Below are 14,158 nucleotides of genomic sequence, written 5' to 3'. Positions count from 1 at the left end.
GTGTGTACAAAATTGGAGCAAAATAGACGTCACCAATTAATCGCAGGCATATCTATGAGGTCTACAGGGTGTATTAAAAAGATGGACCCGTTTTGAAATCGCTATATCTCTGCAACCACGAACCGCCCATGAATTAAACTCTTACCACTTGAAAGGGTGGGGCATAGAGTTTTAAATGATTACCGCGAGATGCCTCTCCCAGCGCACAAACAGCCCCTAGCCTCAGTAATTCGCGAGACACACTGCCTCAACGCTGGATAGGTCGCACTAGACCCCTAGACTTGGCGCTACACTCTTGGCCCCCAAGATCCCCAGACATCACACCCTGCGACTTTTTCTTGGGGGGATACGTCAAAGACCCGTGGTGTTTTTGTGCCACCATTAGCGACTAATCTGGATGACCTCAAAAACAGAATGACGGCAGCGGTGACTTCAGTGTAAGAAGACACTTTGAGAGGCGTTTCGGACGAATTCAACTATCGTCTCGATGTTGTCCGTAAAGCAGGTGGAGGGCACATAGAGCATTTATTAAATGGTTCCTAAAACTTGATAAATCATTAAAACGTTTGTAACTTTTTGTGTAATTGTAACATGTTGCCATCGTGAAATATACTGCTTTGAAATTGGGTTAAAGATTTTTTAACCGTTTGTATTGTTCATTTTGTGTGTACGCAGATGTTGTCGTCTCTTCAGCGACAAACGAAACATTTCTAAAATAACATTTTGGGCTTTGTTATAAGACTAGAACCGTTCATGTGTGGACAAAAAAACCCCCATCTCAGTTGAATATCATTACAGTACAAGAATCACAATATTTTAAGCGAAATTGTTATTGACTATATTCCCACTAGAGCATTGCCACAGAATTTGTCCATGTTTAATACATCATCGAAGCAGATATGAAAACACAGATTTCATTCAGCACAGCTGCTCACAAATTCGCATTAAATCCTGTTTTCAATAATAAAGGTGCACTCTCTGCTTGTATTGAAATCTGAATGGATGTACAGAGTCCGACTCAAGAGTGTTCCTTCAAACATTGTCAAAACAACATCACGTGTTCGCTATTAATTTTTCCAGAGTTGATGCCTGCAGGAAAAATGTTGAAGTTAGATTGAGGTGATTGACAGTGTCTGGTTACCTGTGGATTGAGGTGATTGATGGTGTCTGCTAACCTGTGGATTGAGGTGATTGACAGGGTCAGGTTACCTGTGGATTGAGGTGATTGACAGTGTCTGGTTACCTGTGGATTGAGGTGATTGATGGTGTCTGCTAACCTGTGGATTGAGGTGATTGATGGTGTCTGCTAACCTGTGGATTGAGGTGATTGACAGGGTCAGGTTACCTGTGGATTGAGGTGATTGATGGTGTCTGCTAACCTGTGGATTGAGGTGATTGACAGGGTCAGGTTACCTGTGGATTGAGGTGATTGACAATGTCTGGTTACCTGTGGGCACTTGGTCCAGGGTCCCCACTCTGACATGACGCACTCATTGGGGCAAGGCAGCCGACACTGCCGCACCCCGTCCAGCCGCACGTCCGAGTCACAAAGAGGGTCGTCTACAGTGTCTCCAGGCCCCTCCACTGTGTTCACGACACACCTGAGAACAAACGTATTTTTTTTATAAAGTCTAGATTTAAAACGAATTGCTGCTTTTTGCGTTAAATGTGTTGTCCTTTCCCTGCACCTCCGATTAGCACGAATGGCTACATACGGTGCGAAAGAAGTTTAACATACATACAAACCGAAGTCATAAGTCTTAAAAAAAATCAGTTTTATCTTCCTGATCTCGTCAACGAGCAAAAACCATCATGCGAACTCCGGTCATCCTCGCAGTACCGGGTTCTGGCTGGACATTGAACAAAGATGGACACTGCATCACGTGCTTTCAGATGTGATTCGGCGGTCGTCTGGAACGCTCTTCCTTCCGAAATTAGGAAGCCACTGGAGCTATGCACTTTTAAGTCTAGATTGAAAACGAATTTCTTTAGAACAGTTGTTTATGTTTAGTTTGTCGTCCTTCTCCTGTAACTCCGATTAGCATGGTTAGCTATGTACGGTGTGAAAGAAATTCAACATACATACATACATTCAGAAGCCATAAGTCTCACGTGTGTGTTTGCACGTGTGTCGTGCAGTGGTTAGCACGCTGCGCTACGAACTCAACGACCCCAGTTTAACCGGCCCTGGGCCTTCCCTAGGTCTAATCAGCGTCAATTGAGTACCTGATGCAATGTGTAAACATCAGCATTGGGGAGACAAAGGTGTTCAGGCGTGGAGCTGGCCCCCCACCTGACCGTGTGCCATTCTGGTCTTCATAGGTGCTCACTAACAGCACTTACAACAAAAGTCTGTTCAGGCTATACAGGGATCTTTGTTTTAGTCTTGTGTTTATACAGATGGTGGAAGTCGCCTTCCAAGTGACATCAGGAAGCAGAGACGTCAGTCATAACAATTCACAGAATTTAGGGCAGCTATAAAATAAAACCAGTTGGCAAAGTTAGAAGAACATGCGGTGCATCTGCCAGTTATCCTTTTGTGTTATCCAATAACACCTGTATCCATATGAAGACCTTCAATTAATGTAGCTTCATTGTGAACCTATTCGGGAATAAGAAGCATGATTACATAATTGCCACTTAGTGGTCAATGAAAGATGTTGTATGATGAATACATTTATCTATGTACTTATGCACATCTGCATGGGTATGTGCAAGCAAAAGTAATTTTCCTCGATAAATGCTTGAATATGCCAGCTCAGATCAACTCATGAATTTTGTGGAATCATAGGTCAGATCAGCTTTGTTCAGAATTGGATTTTCAATATTATTCAGGCCATGTGATCACAATATTAAAACCCCTTAATAGCGTACTAACAGTTTCTACATATAGATAAATGCAACAAAATGTTTGCCAATAGCAGAATGAAAGGAGTTCCCATGAGGGACCCAAACTGGTGATACAATTAATTATGTGTTTTATCCTTTTGTTTACTGCCAGGCACGATGCCTTTTGGCCACACGATCACCAAATATAGTGCGTTGCGGGCTTGGAAATATAAATAGCTGCTGTTATGTAGCAACAATAAAAAAAATCTGTCTTTTTGGAGATTTGTGGTACACTTCACAAGATTGGACCATTGTGTTCCCACAATATGGTCACATTAACCTGACCTTCAATGTTTAAATTAGCTACCAAAGGGCACCACGTTTTAAAATACTTATTTATTGCCAGTGGCAGAATGACTGTGGGTAATTTCTATATTAAAATGTATTGCAAAAAAGGAGAACAGCAGCCATACAGCAATAGCTTCACGTCACTGTTGATTCAGATAAGCAATATTGCAATGAAAATTCTCATAAAATGTCAAGTGTTCATCGGCAATGACACAGCAGAAGAGCAAACTTTCATCTCTCCAAGCTAATCAATACCACCTACCATCGTTGAAGATATATCCTTCCGGTAACACGATAGTTATATAACAAACAGTATTTATGTATTTCACTTTTCTTAGCTGTTCTTTCGTAGATTTTTTTTTATTGTACTGCCTGTGAAATGGTGGACTTCACCTGTAAACTTGTATTATTGTCTGCTGCACATGAATAAAAAAAATACCCAGTGCTTCGTGGCATTTTTCATGTCAGCAAGCAGAAGGGAAAACAAGGTACACATTCTGGCCGAATGATATCGCTCCAAAAATGCATTACTATGGGAACTGATATGGCTGCACCGAAACCTTGAACAGAGGTGAATGCTTAAACCTGAGCGGCTTACGTCGCCGATAACGGCAAGACAGAATTAGATTCAATATCTGTTCACTTGGTGTGTGGAGAAGCATATGGTGGTTTTTTTATATCTATATAAAATGTGTCAGTAAAACAAGAAAATTTAGACACCTATGTCACATTGAAAATGTGCAAATGATACGTGCCCCCTTAGAGAGTAAATACATCCCCCAATCTTCATAGACAACAGTAAATATTCTGCCTGTTGAAATGCTATTTATATAGGTATAAATTTTTCAATAAATAAGCATAATGTGATTAATGCGTTTCAAAAAGAGCATCTGCAAATGCAATGTGATTATCTTATAGGAGAGCAATATGCATGTGCGGCTTGTGACAATATCAAATTAACCATTGCAACAATGTCTTGTTTCATGATGATATCCCAATGGGCTTTCTTGGTATATTATGCTGATTGAACATGTCTGCGTATTGCGTGAGTGTGCGTTTGATTATTTTTTTTGTATCCCTTTCACATGTGCTAAACAGACCATGACTGCCAAACAACACTACTGTGAAAGGTATATAGCACTCGCATAGGCAATTGTGGGCACATGCCTAATTAAACGCAAATTACAAAATTTAACAAGCCCTGTATTATTTTTGGTTCGGTAACAAAGGGAATAAACATTATGCTTCACTCTATAGCAAGGATCTATTTCCTCTGTGGACTTTTCTCTGATCTGCTAGGATCACATATAAAGAAAAAAACTGCCATCTTCAATTGCGTTATAATTTTAAATGTCTACTAATATCTACTCAAATGTCTAAAGGTATCCCAGTCAGTCGACATATGACGATAGAAGAGTATATATGACTCAAAAACCTTTTTAACCTGTTTTTACCCAAATCCTGTTAAATAAAATCATATATCTCTTTAAGCAATTGAAACAGGTTAATATATATTTTTACAGAGGCTTTTCATAATCAATATAAATATTTTATACATTTATTACAAAATGATGATAATTTGAGGACGACTGGTGAAGCTTAAAATAAGATGTACACCTGGAAAGAGAGAGAAACATAAATGTCTAAGCTATTTATTTTTAAATGCCATTTGCTCGCTAGGCACCTGATTTCAATCACATGGATCCAAGTGTTGCTTGATGTTTTAAAGACGGGGAAATCAATGCTTTCGTTAATGCCTAAATCGTTCTGTGCTCATGCCATTTGCGAGCTAACTCGGCCTTTATCTTTCAAGGCACATAAAATCCCTCATCCATTACTTGAGGAATTGCTGTCTTAAAATGATCGACCAGAAAGTAGAAGTCAACATAGAGTTGCAATCCATCCAGCTAAGTTACTGTGCTATAGGGAAAAAAAATCAACCAATGAGGCATAGTTTATTTAACAAATGTCGAACTTAAATCCAGACATTCACATTTTGGTAAATTTCGGATTTAGAAATAATATATTTAACACTTAACAAATAACATGGTTCCCAAGTTAAAAGGAACATATTGCACAGCACAAAAGGCAAAGTATGCAGTGAATGGAATTTTTACAATAAAAAGTTTCATAATTGATGAGGTGCTTCATTAAAATACTGCTTAAGCTGAAATAATTATACGTTCCAATGTCGATTTAAATTCTGGCAAACTAAACATAAAAGCAGCTGTGGGACAATTGAGTAATTTTCCTCAAACGCAAGGTCATTCATTCCCAGTTGAAGAAATATCAAGACTGGCTTGAAGTTGTAAAGGTAAAATTGGTTCCACTTTGCAATGTAGGTGAAAATATAGGTGGAGATCACCGAATTTTGCATCCTTTTAAATAATAAATTTTCGGATTTGCATCGTACCTTTCAACTCTTACATATTGAGTCAGAAAATTAGTTTAAAACAAATTTAATCGCTGTAGGCAAACAGGAAATTGCACACAGCTACAAAGTATTATAAATTAACATCTTTATATGTTACCTTATTTAACCTAGCAACTAAAATGCATTCTGTCCTGACGTCTCTTACTTAGTTATTTGTGAACTTTAGTGATGTCCTTTTTGTCTTTATCTGACAGCATGATGCACTAAAAGGAAGTACTTTTTTTTTCTTTAAATATAAATTGTGCATGTATAAACATTAACAAAATGTTTTTGCGCTGGTGATCGTTTACAAGAGGTGGTGATATTCCGGCATGTTCATTGGTCAAAATAACTCCAACATTTTAAATAATTCAACATTGTACTAAAACACTGTAATAAATATATTATATCTGTATGCTAGTTCACTCTAGAAGTACTTTCTCCAGTGACCATAATGCTATACTAAATATCAATACCCTAAATTATACAAACAACCGTTGGTCACCAATAAGTGGAGGCGACGTCACCACGGCTATTGTTCCAGGCGAGGTGTTCTTTTAAGCTTGCTCACAGGAGGTCAGCACTACCTGTGCTACCCAATGTGCCAACTTGCTGCATATTTGCCACCTGGTGCGCCGCTTGTTGTGAGCGTCGCTACCCCCGCCCTAAATTGTTGCTAGAGGGCAACTTGCCTCCACCTTGCTAGTAACATCTTTCAAGAACCTCCTCCATGAAGGCCGATCTTGACACCGCCGGTACCAGTCATCAGCAAGTACATCAGCTCCACGTCCTTCTGTACCACATCAATACATCTCTTCTCCTGCCCATGCCGCACCCATTTAGCCCCATCAATCTGGCCAAACAGAAACTGCTTGGGCACACGGTAACTTCGCATGCGGCTACATGACTCAGCAAACGCAGCCTCGCCTACCGGAGAAGCTCTCTGATGGGACTGTCTAATTCGTTCAAGGATATGCGAGCTCCTCACACATTCCAGCTTGTATGTACATTTAACTTCTTTCGCACAATTCGTAGGCAACCTTGCCAATCGGAGGTGCGGGGGAGTTCTAAATAAAACAATGTTTTATCTAGATTTAACAGTGACTTCCAAATATCAGAAGAGCGTTCCAGACGACTAGCCAAAAGCAACTGCGAATATGACCGGAGTGGGATGGACCATAGGCAGGCCACCCTGAATGTTCCAACCCAGTACAGATATGCGTTTAAAGAGTGGGCAGCAATTACCAGATCATATGTATACATAACATGGTTAACCAATAGGGAGCCATCCCTTAAACACACCCAGGCATTGAGCTTCCTATTGTATCTGTACCAGATGGGAATTCCAGTGGCACATCCCTGGAAAGCTTCTTGAACTGTGGTAAAAAAGTGAAAGTGTAGGAGCCAGAGGACCATCCCAGTTACACCCCCAGGGGAATAGAAAATGGCTCTGACTCCAGGCCATGCCGCTTTACCCAGGCTGGTCCGTAATGATTGGGAGTAGAGGTTCAGGGATTCTGAAAGCACAAAGAATAACCCAGAGCCCGCGCCTATTCATGGCATCATAGGCCTTGGCAGGATCAATAAAACAGAGATTTAGGTCCTGTTGAAATGCTAGTGCCCTTTTTTTATGGGGACCACCAAGGCATCCTTCTAATCCTGCAGAACCATCCTGCAGATCAAGATGTTTGTAATGATGTGAATTAACGCAGTCTGCACACAAACAACCATCCTTCCTCAGGAGCAGTGGCAGCTCGTAACATTGCCACTAGGTGGGGCTTTTGTGAGTAACTTCTGAAAACATGGCGTTCTTATTAAGAAACACCTCGTAATGTTCTCGTGAAAGTGATATAACTGCCTTATATACCAACAGCAGGCATTTATAAAAAAAAATACGAAACAAAGTACTCAAATGCTGTTCCAATGACCCTCAAGTCCACGCTACACAACCCCTTTGAGACTACCAAAAGCCTAGAGCGCGTAGGCTGTGGACCTTGCCACCTCGCGTTGTGACATCGTCATTACAGCCATGGACGCCTTTTCCTATCGCCCTGAATGGGTCTCAAATGGCGTGGCTACAAGCATTGAGATTAGTGTGTGCGAGGTGGAAATACTCAACATTGTACATGTACAAAGATAAAGATCCCCGTATAGCCTTAGCAGACTGTATGGGCAAGTGCTGTTAGCGAGCACCGATGAAGGCTGGAACGGTACAGGAGGGGGTGGGTGGCCAGCACCACGCCCGACCGCCTTTGTCTCCCCAGCAGCAATGTTTACACACCGCACCAGGTACTCATTTGAGGCCGAGCCGACCTCGGGAAGGCCCAGGAACGGTTCGGATAATCGTCACTGGTGTTGGCCATGAGTGGGAATCGAACCCGGATCGCCAGGCTCATAACGCAGCACGCTAACCGCTACACTACCGCTCCCTACACAGATACACAAGCAACAAATGGTCCCATATTACTAGATTTAAAAAAAATCCTTCAGCTCAATCCATGACCAATATTTCATTGTGCCTTTTTTTCCTGCCAGTGGGAATAGCAAACCCATCCAAGTGGAAATTATTTTACTTCAAATGTGAATGCAAGTCCAAACACAACAAAAAATGCTTCATATTGGTTGAACTAAGCCTACTTATAAATATGTACTATGTATTGGTAATTGTATAAATTTCCAGCCTACAATATTTATCTCTATAAGTATATTTAAATATGTATACTATGCAAGAGCACACAATAGATATAATTGAAATATTGGAATGAAGAATCGTGTTTTTGTTCCTTAACGAATATTTAAGTTTTGGTGACTCCAAATAAAAAATGTAAGTCCTTTGCACGTGCATTTGCCCAAAAATTGTAAAACTCATGTGAGCTTTGGCCTGAGGGTTCAAACGTGAATCTGCAATTGTCTTGCAATTTCATTCGTGGGTAAAGGGAAATTAAAACATGAAATGCCACATTCTTAAGGGGCCATTTCACAGTGCTGTTGCTGGCACGAGTCCAGTTCCACGGACTCCCTGTTTTCATGGCAGCACCAACAGTAACAGCTTGACGAACAGCTCCAGCAGCAGCAGCAGAAGGTTCTTATTTTGTAAGCGTGTTACATGCACATTACACGTGTTACGCTCTTATACCCGAGGACCTCTCGGATGCATCCTACGCACTTGCCCGCGGAAATAAGGACAAATCCTTTTGCACATTTTTACCGATGGATGGTTCTTCGAGACTCCAGTATGACTTTTTTTTCTCGAACCCTAAATGTATTGGGCTTTTGTTATCTGTATAAATAAGGACCTTAATCTGTGTGTCTCAAAAATGTCTGGGTTACTTCCCGACAAGGTAAAAGCAGACATTTGGTATATAGGTAGCTTTTAGGACACAAACAATAGGAACAAATCTGAAAATCCGGGATCTTTCATTTTAAGACCCCCGTTCAAAATATAAGATCGCGGTTTTTTTCGTTTTATAGAGCGTTAAACAGTAAATACAGATACAGTTAAAGCGAGAATCATTGTTCTACCTTTTATTTTTCTTGAGATATGTCGGATTCAAGCGGTTTTGAACGAAAAAAATACGCATTTTATGTTTAAATCTAAATAATTCGAAAACTGTAAAAGATAGGAGTTTCCCCTCATAAAGTATTACTTTCATTAGTTTTTGTTCTTTCTAATACATCGAGAACATAATCTTTAAATTGAGCGGTTTCCGATTGGTACGTCTTTAAATATAAGAGGTTTAATCAAGTCTTCAACAATTTGTGTTTTTTTTGTAGTAGTAGTTGTTAGTGTCTAATTGGAGATTTAAAAAAATCATATCAGGTTAATAATTTTATTTATTGAAAACTTTTGCCTGGCGAAGACAGGCTTTATGAACTAGTATGTAATAAATGAGTGTTCAGGTCCCGCCATGTTTTTGTATTTAGTTACTATTATCACCCATTCTAACTTGGGTTTTTTTTACGTCCTGTTGGCTTTCCGTTGTCTTTCTTGTTTTATTTCAACTTAAAGCAGTTCTAATTCCAGTGTGCATGGCGTGATAGGTTGCATCAGCTCCCCCAACCTTGAATTGTATATTGGCTGTGGGGACTTACCAATGTACGTAAAAAGTATTGTTGAATCGATGCGTATTACATGTCATGACACGTGGAACAGAAACATGGACATTGCCAAAGGAAATGTAGCATAGGCTCAAAAGTGAAGGATGGTGGAGATGCACGCTTGGGATGATACTGGGAGACAATGACATGCACGCATGAATTAGGGAACATATGCAAGAAGAAGCATTGAGTGGCAGCCAAAGGAGGGAATGTGCCCGAGAGGACGTCCACTGTGGAGAGGGGGTGACGAGATCGGCTCGTGTGCAGGTGCCAGGCGGACTGTTGCATCGTGAGACCGTGGGAGATGAAAATTACATGAGGGCTTCATCCAGCAGTGGAATAATAATGAGTCATGATGATGATTAGGCTACTGATGGGCCAATCTTCCTGCTAAGCCCTGGGCTATGCGATGAACCAAAGTGGGCTGGGCCAGAAGACTCTCCAGAGCACTTGGGAACGCAGCACAAGATTACTGCAATCTATTTTGTGCCAATGTTGTGCCTCACCGAATTAGATGAACAATAAAGTCATATTTCGTTCCAAAATGAGTTTATTTGGTCAACCACATTTGCTGTTTGTGGATGGTGGCCATTCCAGGCCCGCTGGCTGATGGATTTCCTTCAAGTGATTCAAACGGCTGCATTGACCTTCATAAGCGAACATCCAAAATTCACCTGACATCAGCAAACAACAGAAAAACAAAAAATCCAAAGCAGATGAACGTTTTGCTAATTACATCGTGGCACGTAGAATGAATACTAAGATATGTGGAAGAAATAAAGACTAATTTCAAAGAGCTTAATTTCAGGTTCTACATTCTTGTTACTCAATACGAGAAAAATAATATATCAATTGTACTTTTAAAAGTAACACGAATAGTGATAAAAAAATGGAAAAATTATAAAAAGCTTAAATTCTATATAACTGCCAAAAAAACACCTACAGATTGTTGTTATAACATGCATACATACATATTCTAAACATGAATGCAATTTAATTTGCTTCTTATGGGAATTCTATGTTTTCTGCACTGCTGGCATGTGCTTCACGTTACAAATCATCACAGACACTGCACTGCATTGGACTTGCACGTGAGTCAACGTGGTATGTGCCAATCATGTAAACTGACAGAATAAATAGCTTTGCTGGACAGAAAACCGTATCAGAGGTCTGAGGGTAGGAGCCATATGAAATGTGTTATCTACACTGACCGTCACCGAGCAGCACCGAGAAGTATTGGGAGTCCATCATGAGCTAAAATAATAAATATTTATTCCCTCCATATGTGGAAACCTCAGCAGAATTTTCTTCCTGAAAAATGTTAATGCATTTCATACCTGGTCCACATTAAAACATGTTAAAAATACATAATAGAAATGCATACACCCGACAATTCATTCATGAATTACAAACTAAAATGCTGAGCTACACCTAAAAATATCATGTATTTAATAGGAACAACCAGGGTCTTGTGTCGTATATATTAATGTCTGCACAATTGTATGTTGTGCAGAGGCCACATACAGGTCAAGACACCCTCCCCCCAGGCTAGTAATAGGTCTGTCTCACCGTTTAACAAAAAAACAGCGTGGCAATTACAGCCATGTAAGAAGAGCATTCTTCAACTAAGATCCATGATACAGAATCATATTAATGTAGGTTTTATATATATACTGTATATACATAACTAGACAGCAACCTTAGCTGGCTCCCTACTTTGAGTGCAGCCTTTGGTTGCTCAAGCAAGGGTGTTGAAAGAGCAGAGATAACATGTATTTAAAAAAATCAGGTCTGGAAATTAATTAACCGATTTTCATGTATTGTATGTTGAACTTCTTTCGCACCATACATAGCCAACCGTGCTGATCGATAAGGCAATACTCAAGCCAAATAACAATTCCCAGAATTATATTCTAAGAAAAATGAAATTATGTAGCATCAGGAGATGTGAGCCTGTAACATAAATCTATACATACCTTTTTATTACCAAACAAACTAAATATACATATTTATCAGTCAAGAACTTAGATATATATTTTGTATAATACAATACAACTTTTGAGGCCTGAACTCTTTCAAAATTGTTCACTAAATTAGAGAGTAATTTATAATCATGAAATACTATTAAAATGTGTTGGCCTTTTATAATGGTATTCTATTTTGTATTTAAAGCATACTATAAAAGATGAGCATTGTAAAGTCTAGGCTGAATTTATTCCCCTCCGTGTACATACAAAAGTCATCTGCTGCGTGATTCTATATTGCAACACGTAGTAAACACTTTATAGATTGTCGTAATGTCTAAAGCTATCACGTGCTGCACTAAAATCACTCAATCACCGAAATGAACAAGAACTCATTTGCAAAAATAAGTCAGGATGCCACTGATTGCACTCAACTGAGGCTACTTGTTAATACACCAATGTGGATTGTGGAAACGATTAGAGGAGGCTCAAGGGCATGCTATTCCTATACATATCCCTTTGCTTTTGATACTTCATCAATAATTTATGTTTGATGTTTTGAATAGTTACGAATATAGTTATCGGGGGGCTAAATATTAAGTCTTATTTACAATATTTCCTTAACTTCCACTTTATCACTTGATGGATAATATGGATATACATCATCGCATCTATGGAAGCAATATCTAGTTAAATACCACTTATATATGGCAGTGATATTCAGTTATATATTATTTCTTCTGGTAAAGCACTAAGTGTAGTTTACACTCCATGGCAGTCTGTCAAGGATTATGTGAACCTTATGGCGGTACTCCGGGGTACCATATTATATCCGTGATGCGGTCACTTTTAGTCTGTTGTTGGTCGGCGATGCGGCAATCGACTCATCTCGACGAGCTGTACACGATGCACCACCACGGTGCGTACGAGCGTTCAGGGTTTCGGCGCAATCGTCCTCTCGCTTCGTTTCGACATCGCGGAGTGTGGCACTGATTTCGGATTAATTGGTTACCCCAGTCGCATAGTGAAGTACACCCCTGGAAAAAAATAGTGTCCCAGAAATAAAATATTTAATTGCCTCGGCCAGTTTGTATTATTTGGTACCCCGGGGTACCGCCATAAGGATCAAATATTGCTGACAACCTAACTCCAAACAGCTCAATGTGACAAACTAATTTACAAGTATTTGGGTCCCATTATCAGGAATATTACTCAATTTCTGGGGAATTGCTGACAAATGATCTAACACAAGCATATATTTCTAAGGGGTCTTGTGAATCCTGATTCCAAATGTAACTATGGACATCCATTCAACTGTATAGTCATCTCTGTTGTTGTCTTCTATTACAATGCTTTTTTAACGCTATTTTTTGCTGTTATAGAAATCATGTTACCATTAGGTTTCTCTGGAATACGTATCATCCTCATCAGCCATGATCTATCCACTGTTAGATGAAGACCTTCCCATATATTTACTCAACCTGACAATATCGCAATGCCATAATCTAACTGATGCTGCATATGAGCTGATCTCACCACTGTATCTGCTGGGGTCATCCATTCAGGCACATTCTCCCAAGTGGCTGCCATTCTATCCGCAGTCTCTGCCATCTGCTGTGACCCCTTTGAGCGGTGAATCCTGCACAAGCCCACTTCATTTCCTGAACAGTAAAACATTTTTACCTAAATTCACGTTTGTTCTGCGATCTGTACGTTCCTCTCTCTGTCACTCAGTGTCACAGCGGTCACTGATTTTGCTACTTTTTACATGTAATCTTAGTGTGCATTTTCATTCCACTGAATAGATCAAAATAGATCACTGTTTGGATCAGATTTTAGACTAACAGCAATTGATCAAGCTGACCAAAACCCGCCAATAAACTATTAACTGAACAACATACTGCGCCGATTGCAAGACCTAGAATGACGTTTTGCAAGCAAGCACAAAACTATTTCGTGATGCGATTTCAGCAATGTGTCCAACAAACTCCTGATCAGCGACCCCACCATCAGACTGCTCGGTTTCGATCTTCCATGGCATCAATAGATGCAGCACTTAACCGGATACGTACAAACCATGGCAGATGCGAATACTTAATGCAAAATTGGAAGATCAAAGGCTCTCCTGCGTGCAGCCGCGGCTATGAACTCCGTATCTTGGAACACAATGGTGCACTGCCCCAAATGCAAATGCTAATAATCTGCAGAATATCCCCAATTTCACCAACTCCGAGACAAACGAAGAAAATGGCTAAATTGCTTCAAAGTTATTTTTTTTACAGTTGCTCTTCATGGCCATACTAATCACTTAAATACCACAGAATTATAGCGCGACTTATAAATGCATAAGAAATGCATCAGAGAAAACATAGAAAATGAGAACAGAAAGACACTCAAGGTCAGTGGCAGAGGGAGCCGAGTAACGCAGGGACAACATATCCACCCGTGTATGTACAGTAGGCCAACAGTCTACTGAGAGTCAACGCTTCAGCAGAGATGCCTATGC

General features: G+C 40.0%; 1 protein-coding gene across 3 annotated transcripts in view; it reads right to left on the bottom strand.

Moving 5' to 3' along the window:
- The window catches only part of THSD7A (thrombospondin type 1 domain containing 7A), a 368,787-nt gene that overhangs the window by 50,387 nt on the left and 304,242 nt on the right, over window positions 1–14,158 (bottom strand). For all 3 annotated transcript variants that reach the window (XM_032951145.2, XM_032951144.2, XM_076066194.1), the window contains exon 19: window positions 1,448–1,601. In XM_032951145.2, coding sequence (XP_032807036.2) covers window positions 1,448–1,601 — 154 coding nt within the window. The remainder of the gene's footprint in view (window positions 1–1,447; window positions 1,602–14,158) is intronic.

The sequence above is a fragment of the Petromyzon marinus genome, chromosome 10 (genome assembly GCF_048934315.1).
Source record: "Petromyzon marinus isolate PM22_M1 ecotype Great Lakes invasive population chromosome 10, UKy_Petmar_22M1.pri1.0, whole genome shotgun sequence".
Classification (NCBI taxonomy): Eukaryota; Metazoa; Chordata; class Hyperoartia; order Petromyzontiformes; family Petromyzontidae; genus Petromyzon; species Petromyzon marinus.
The sequence above is the reverse complement of the archived record's forward strand: the minus strand, read 5'-3'. Positions and strand labels throughout refer to the sequence as shown.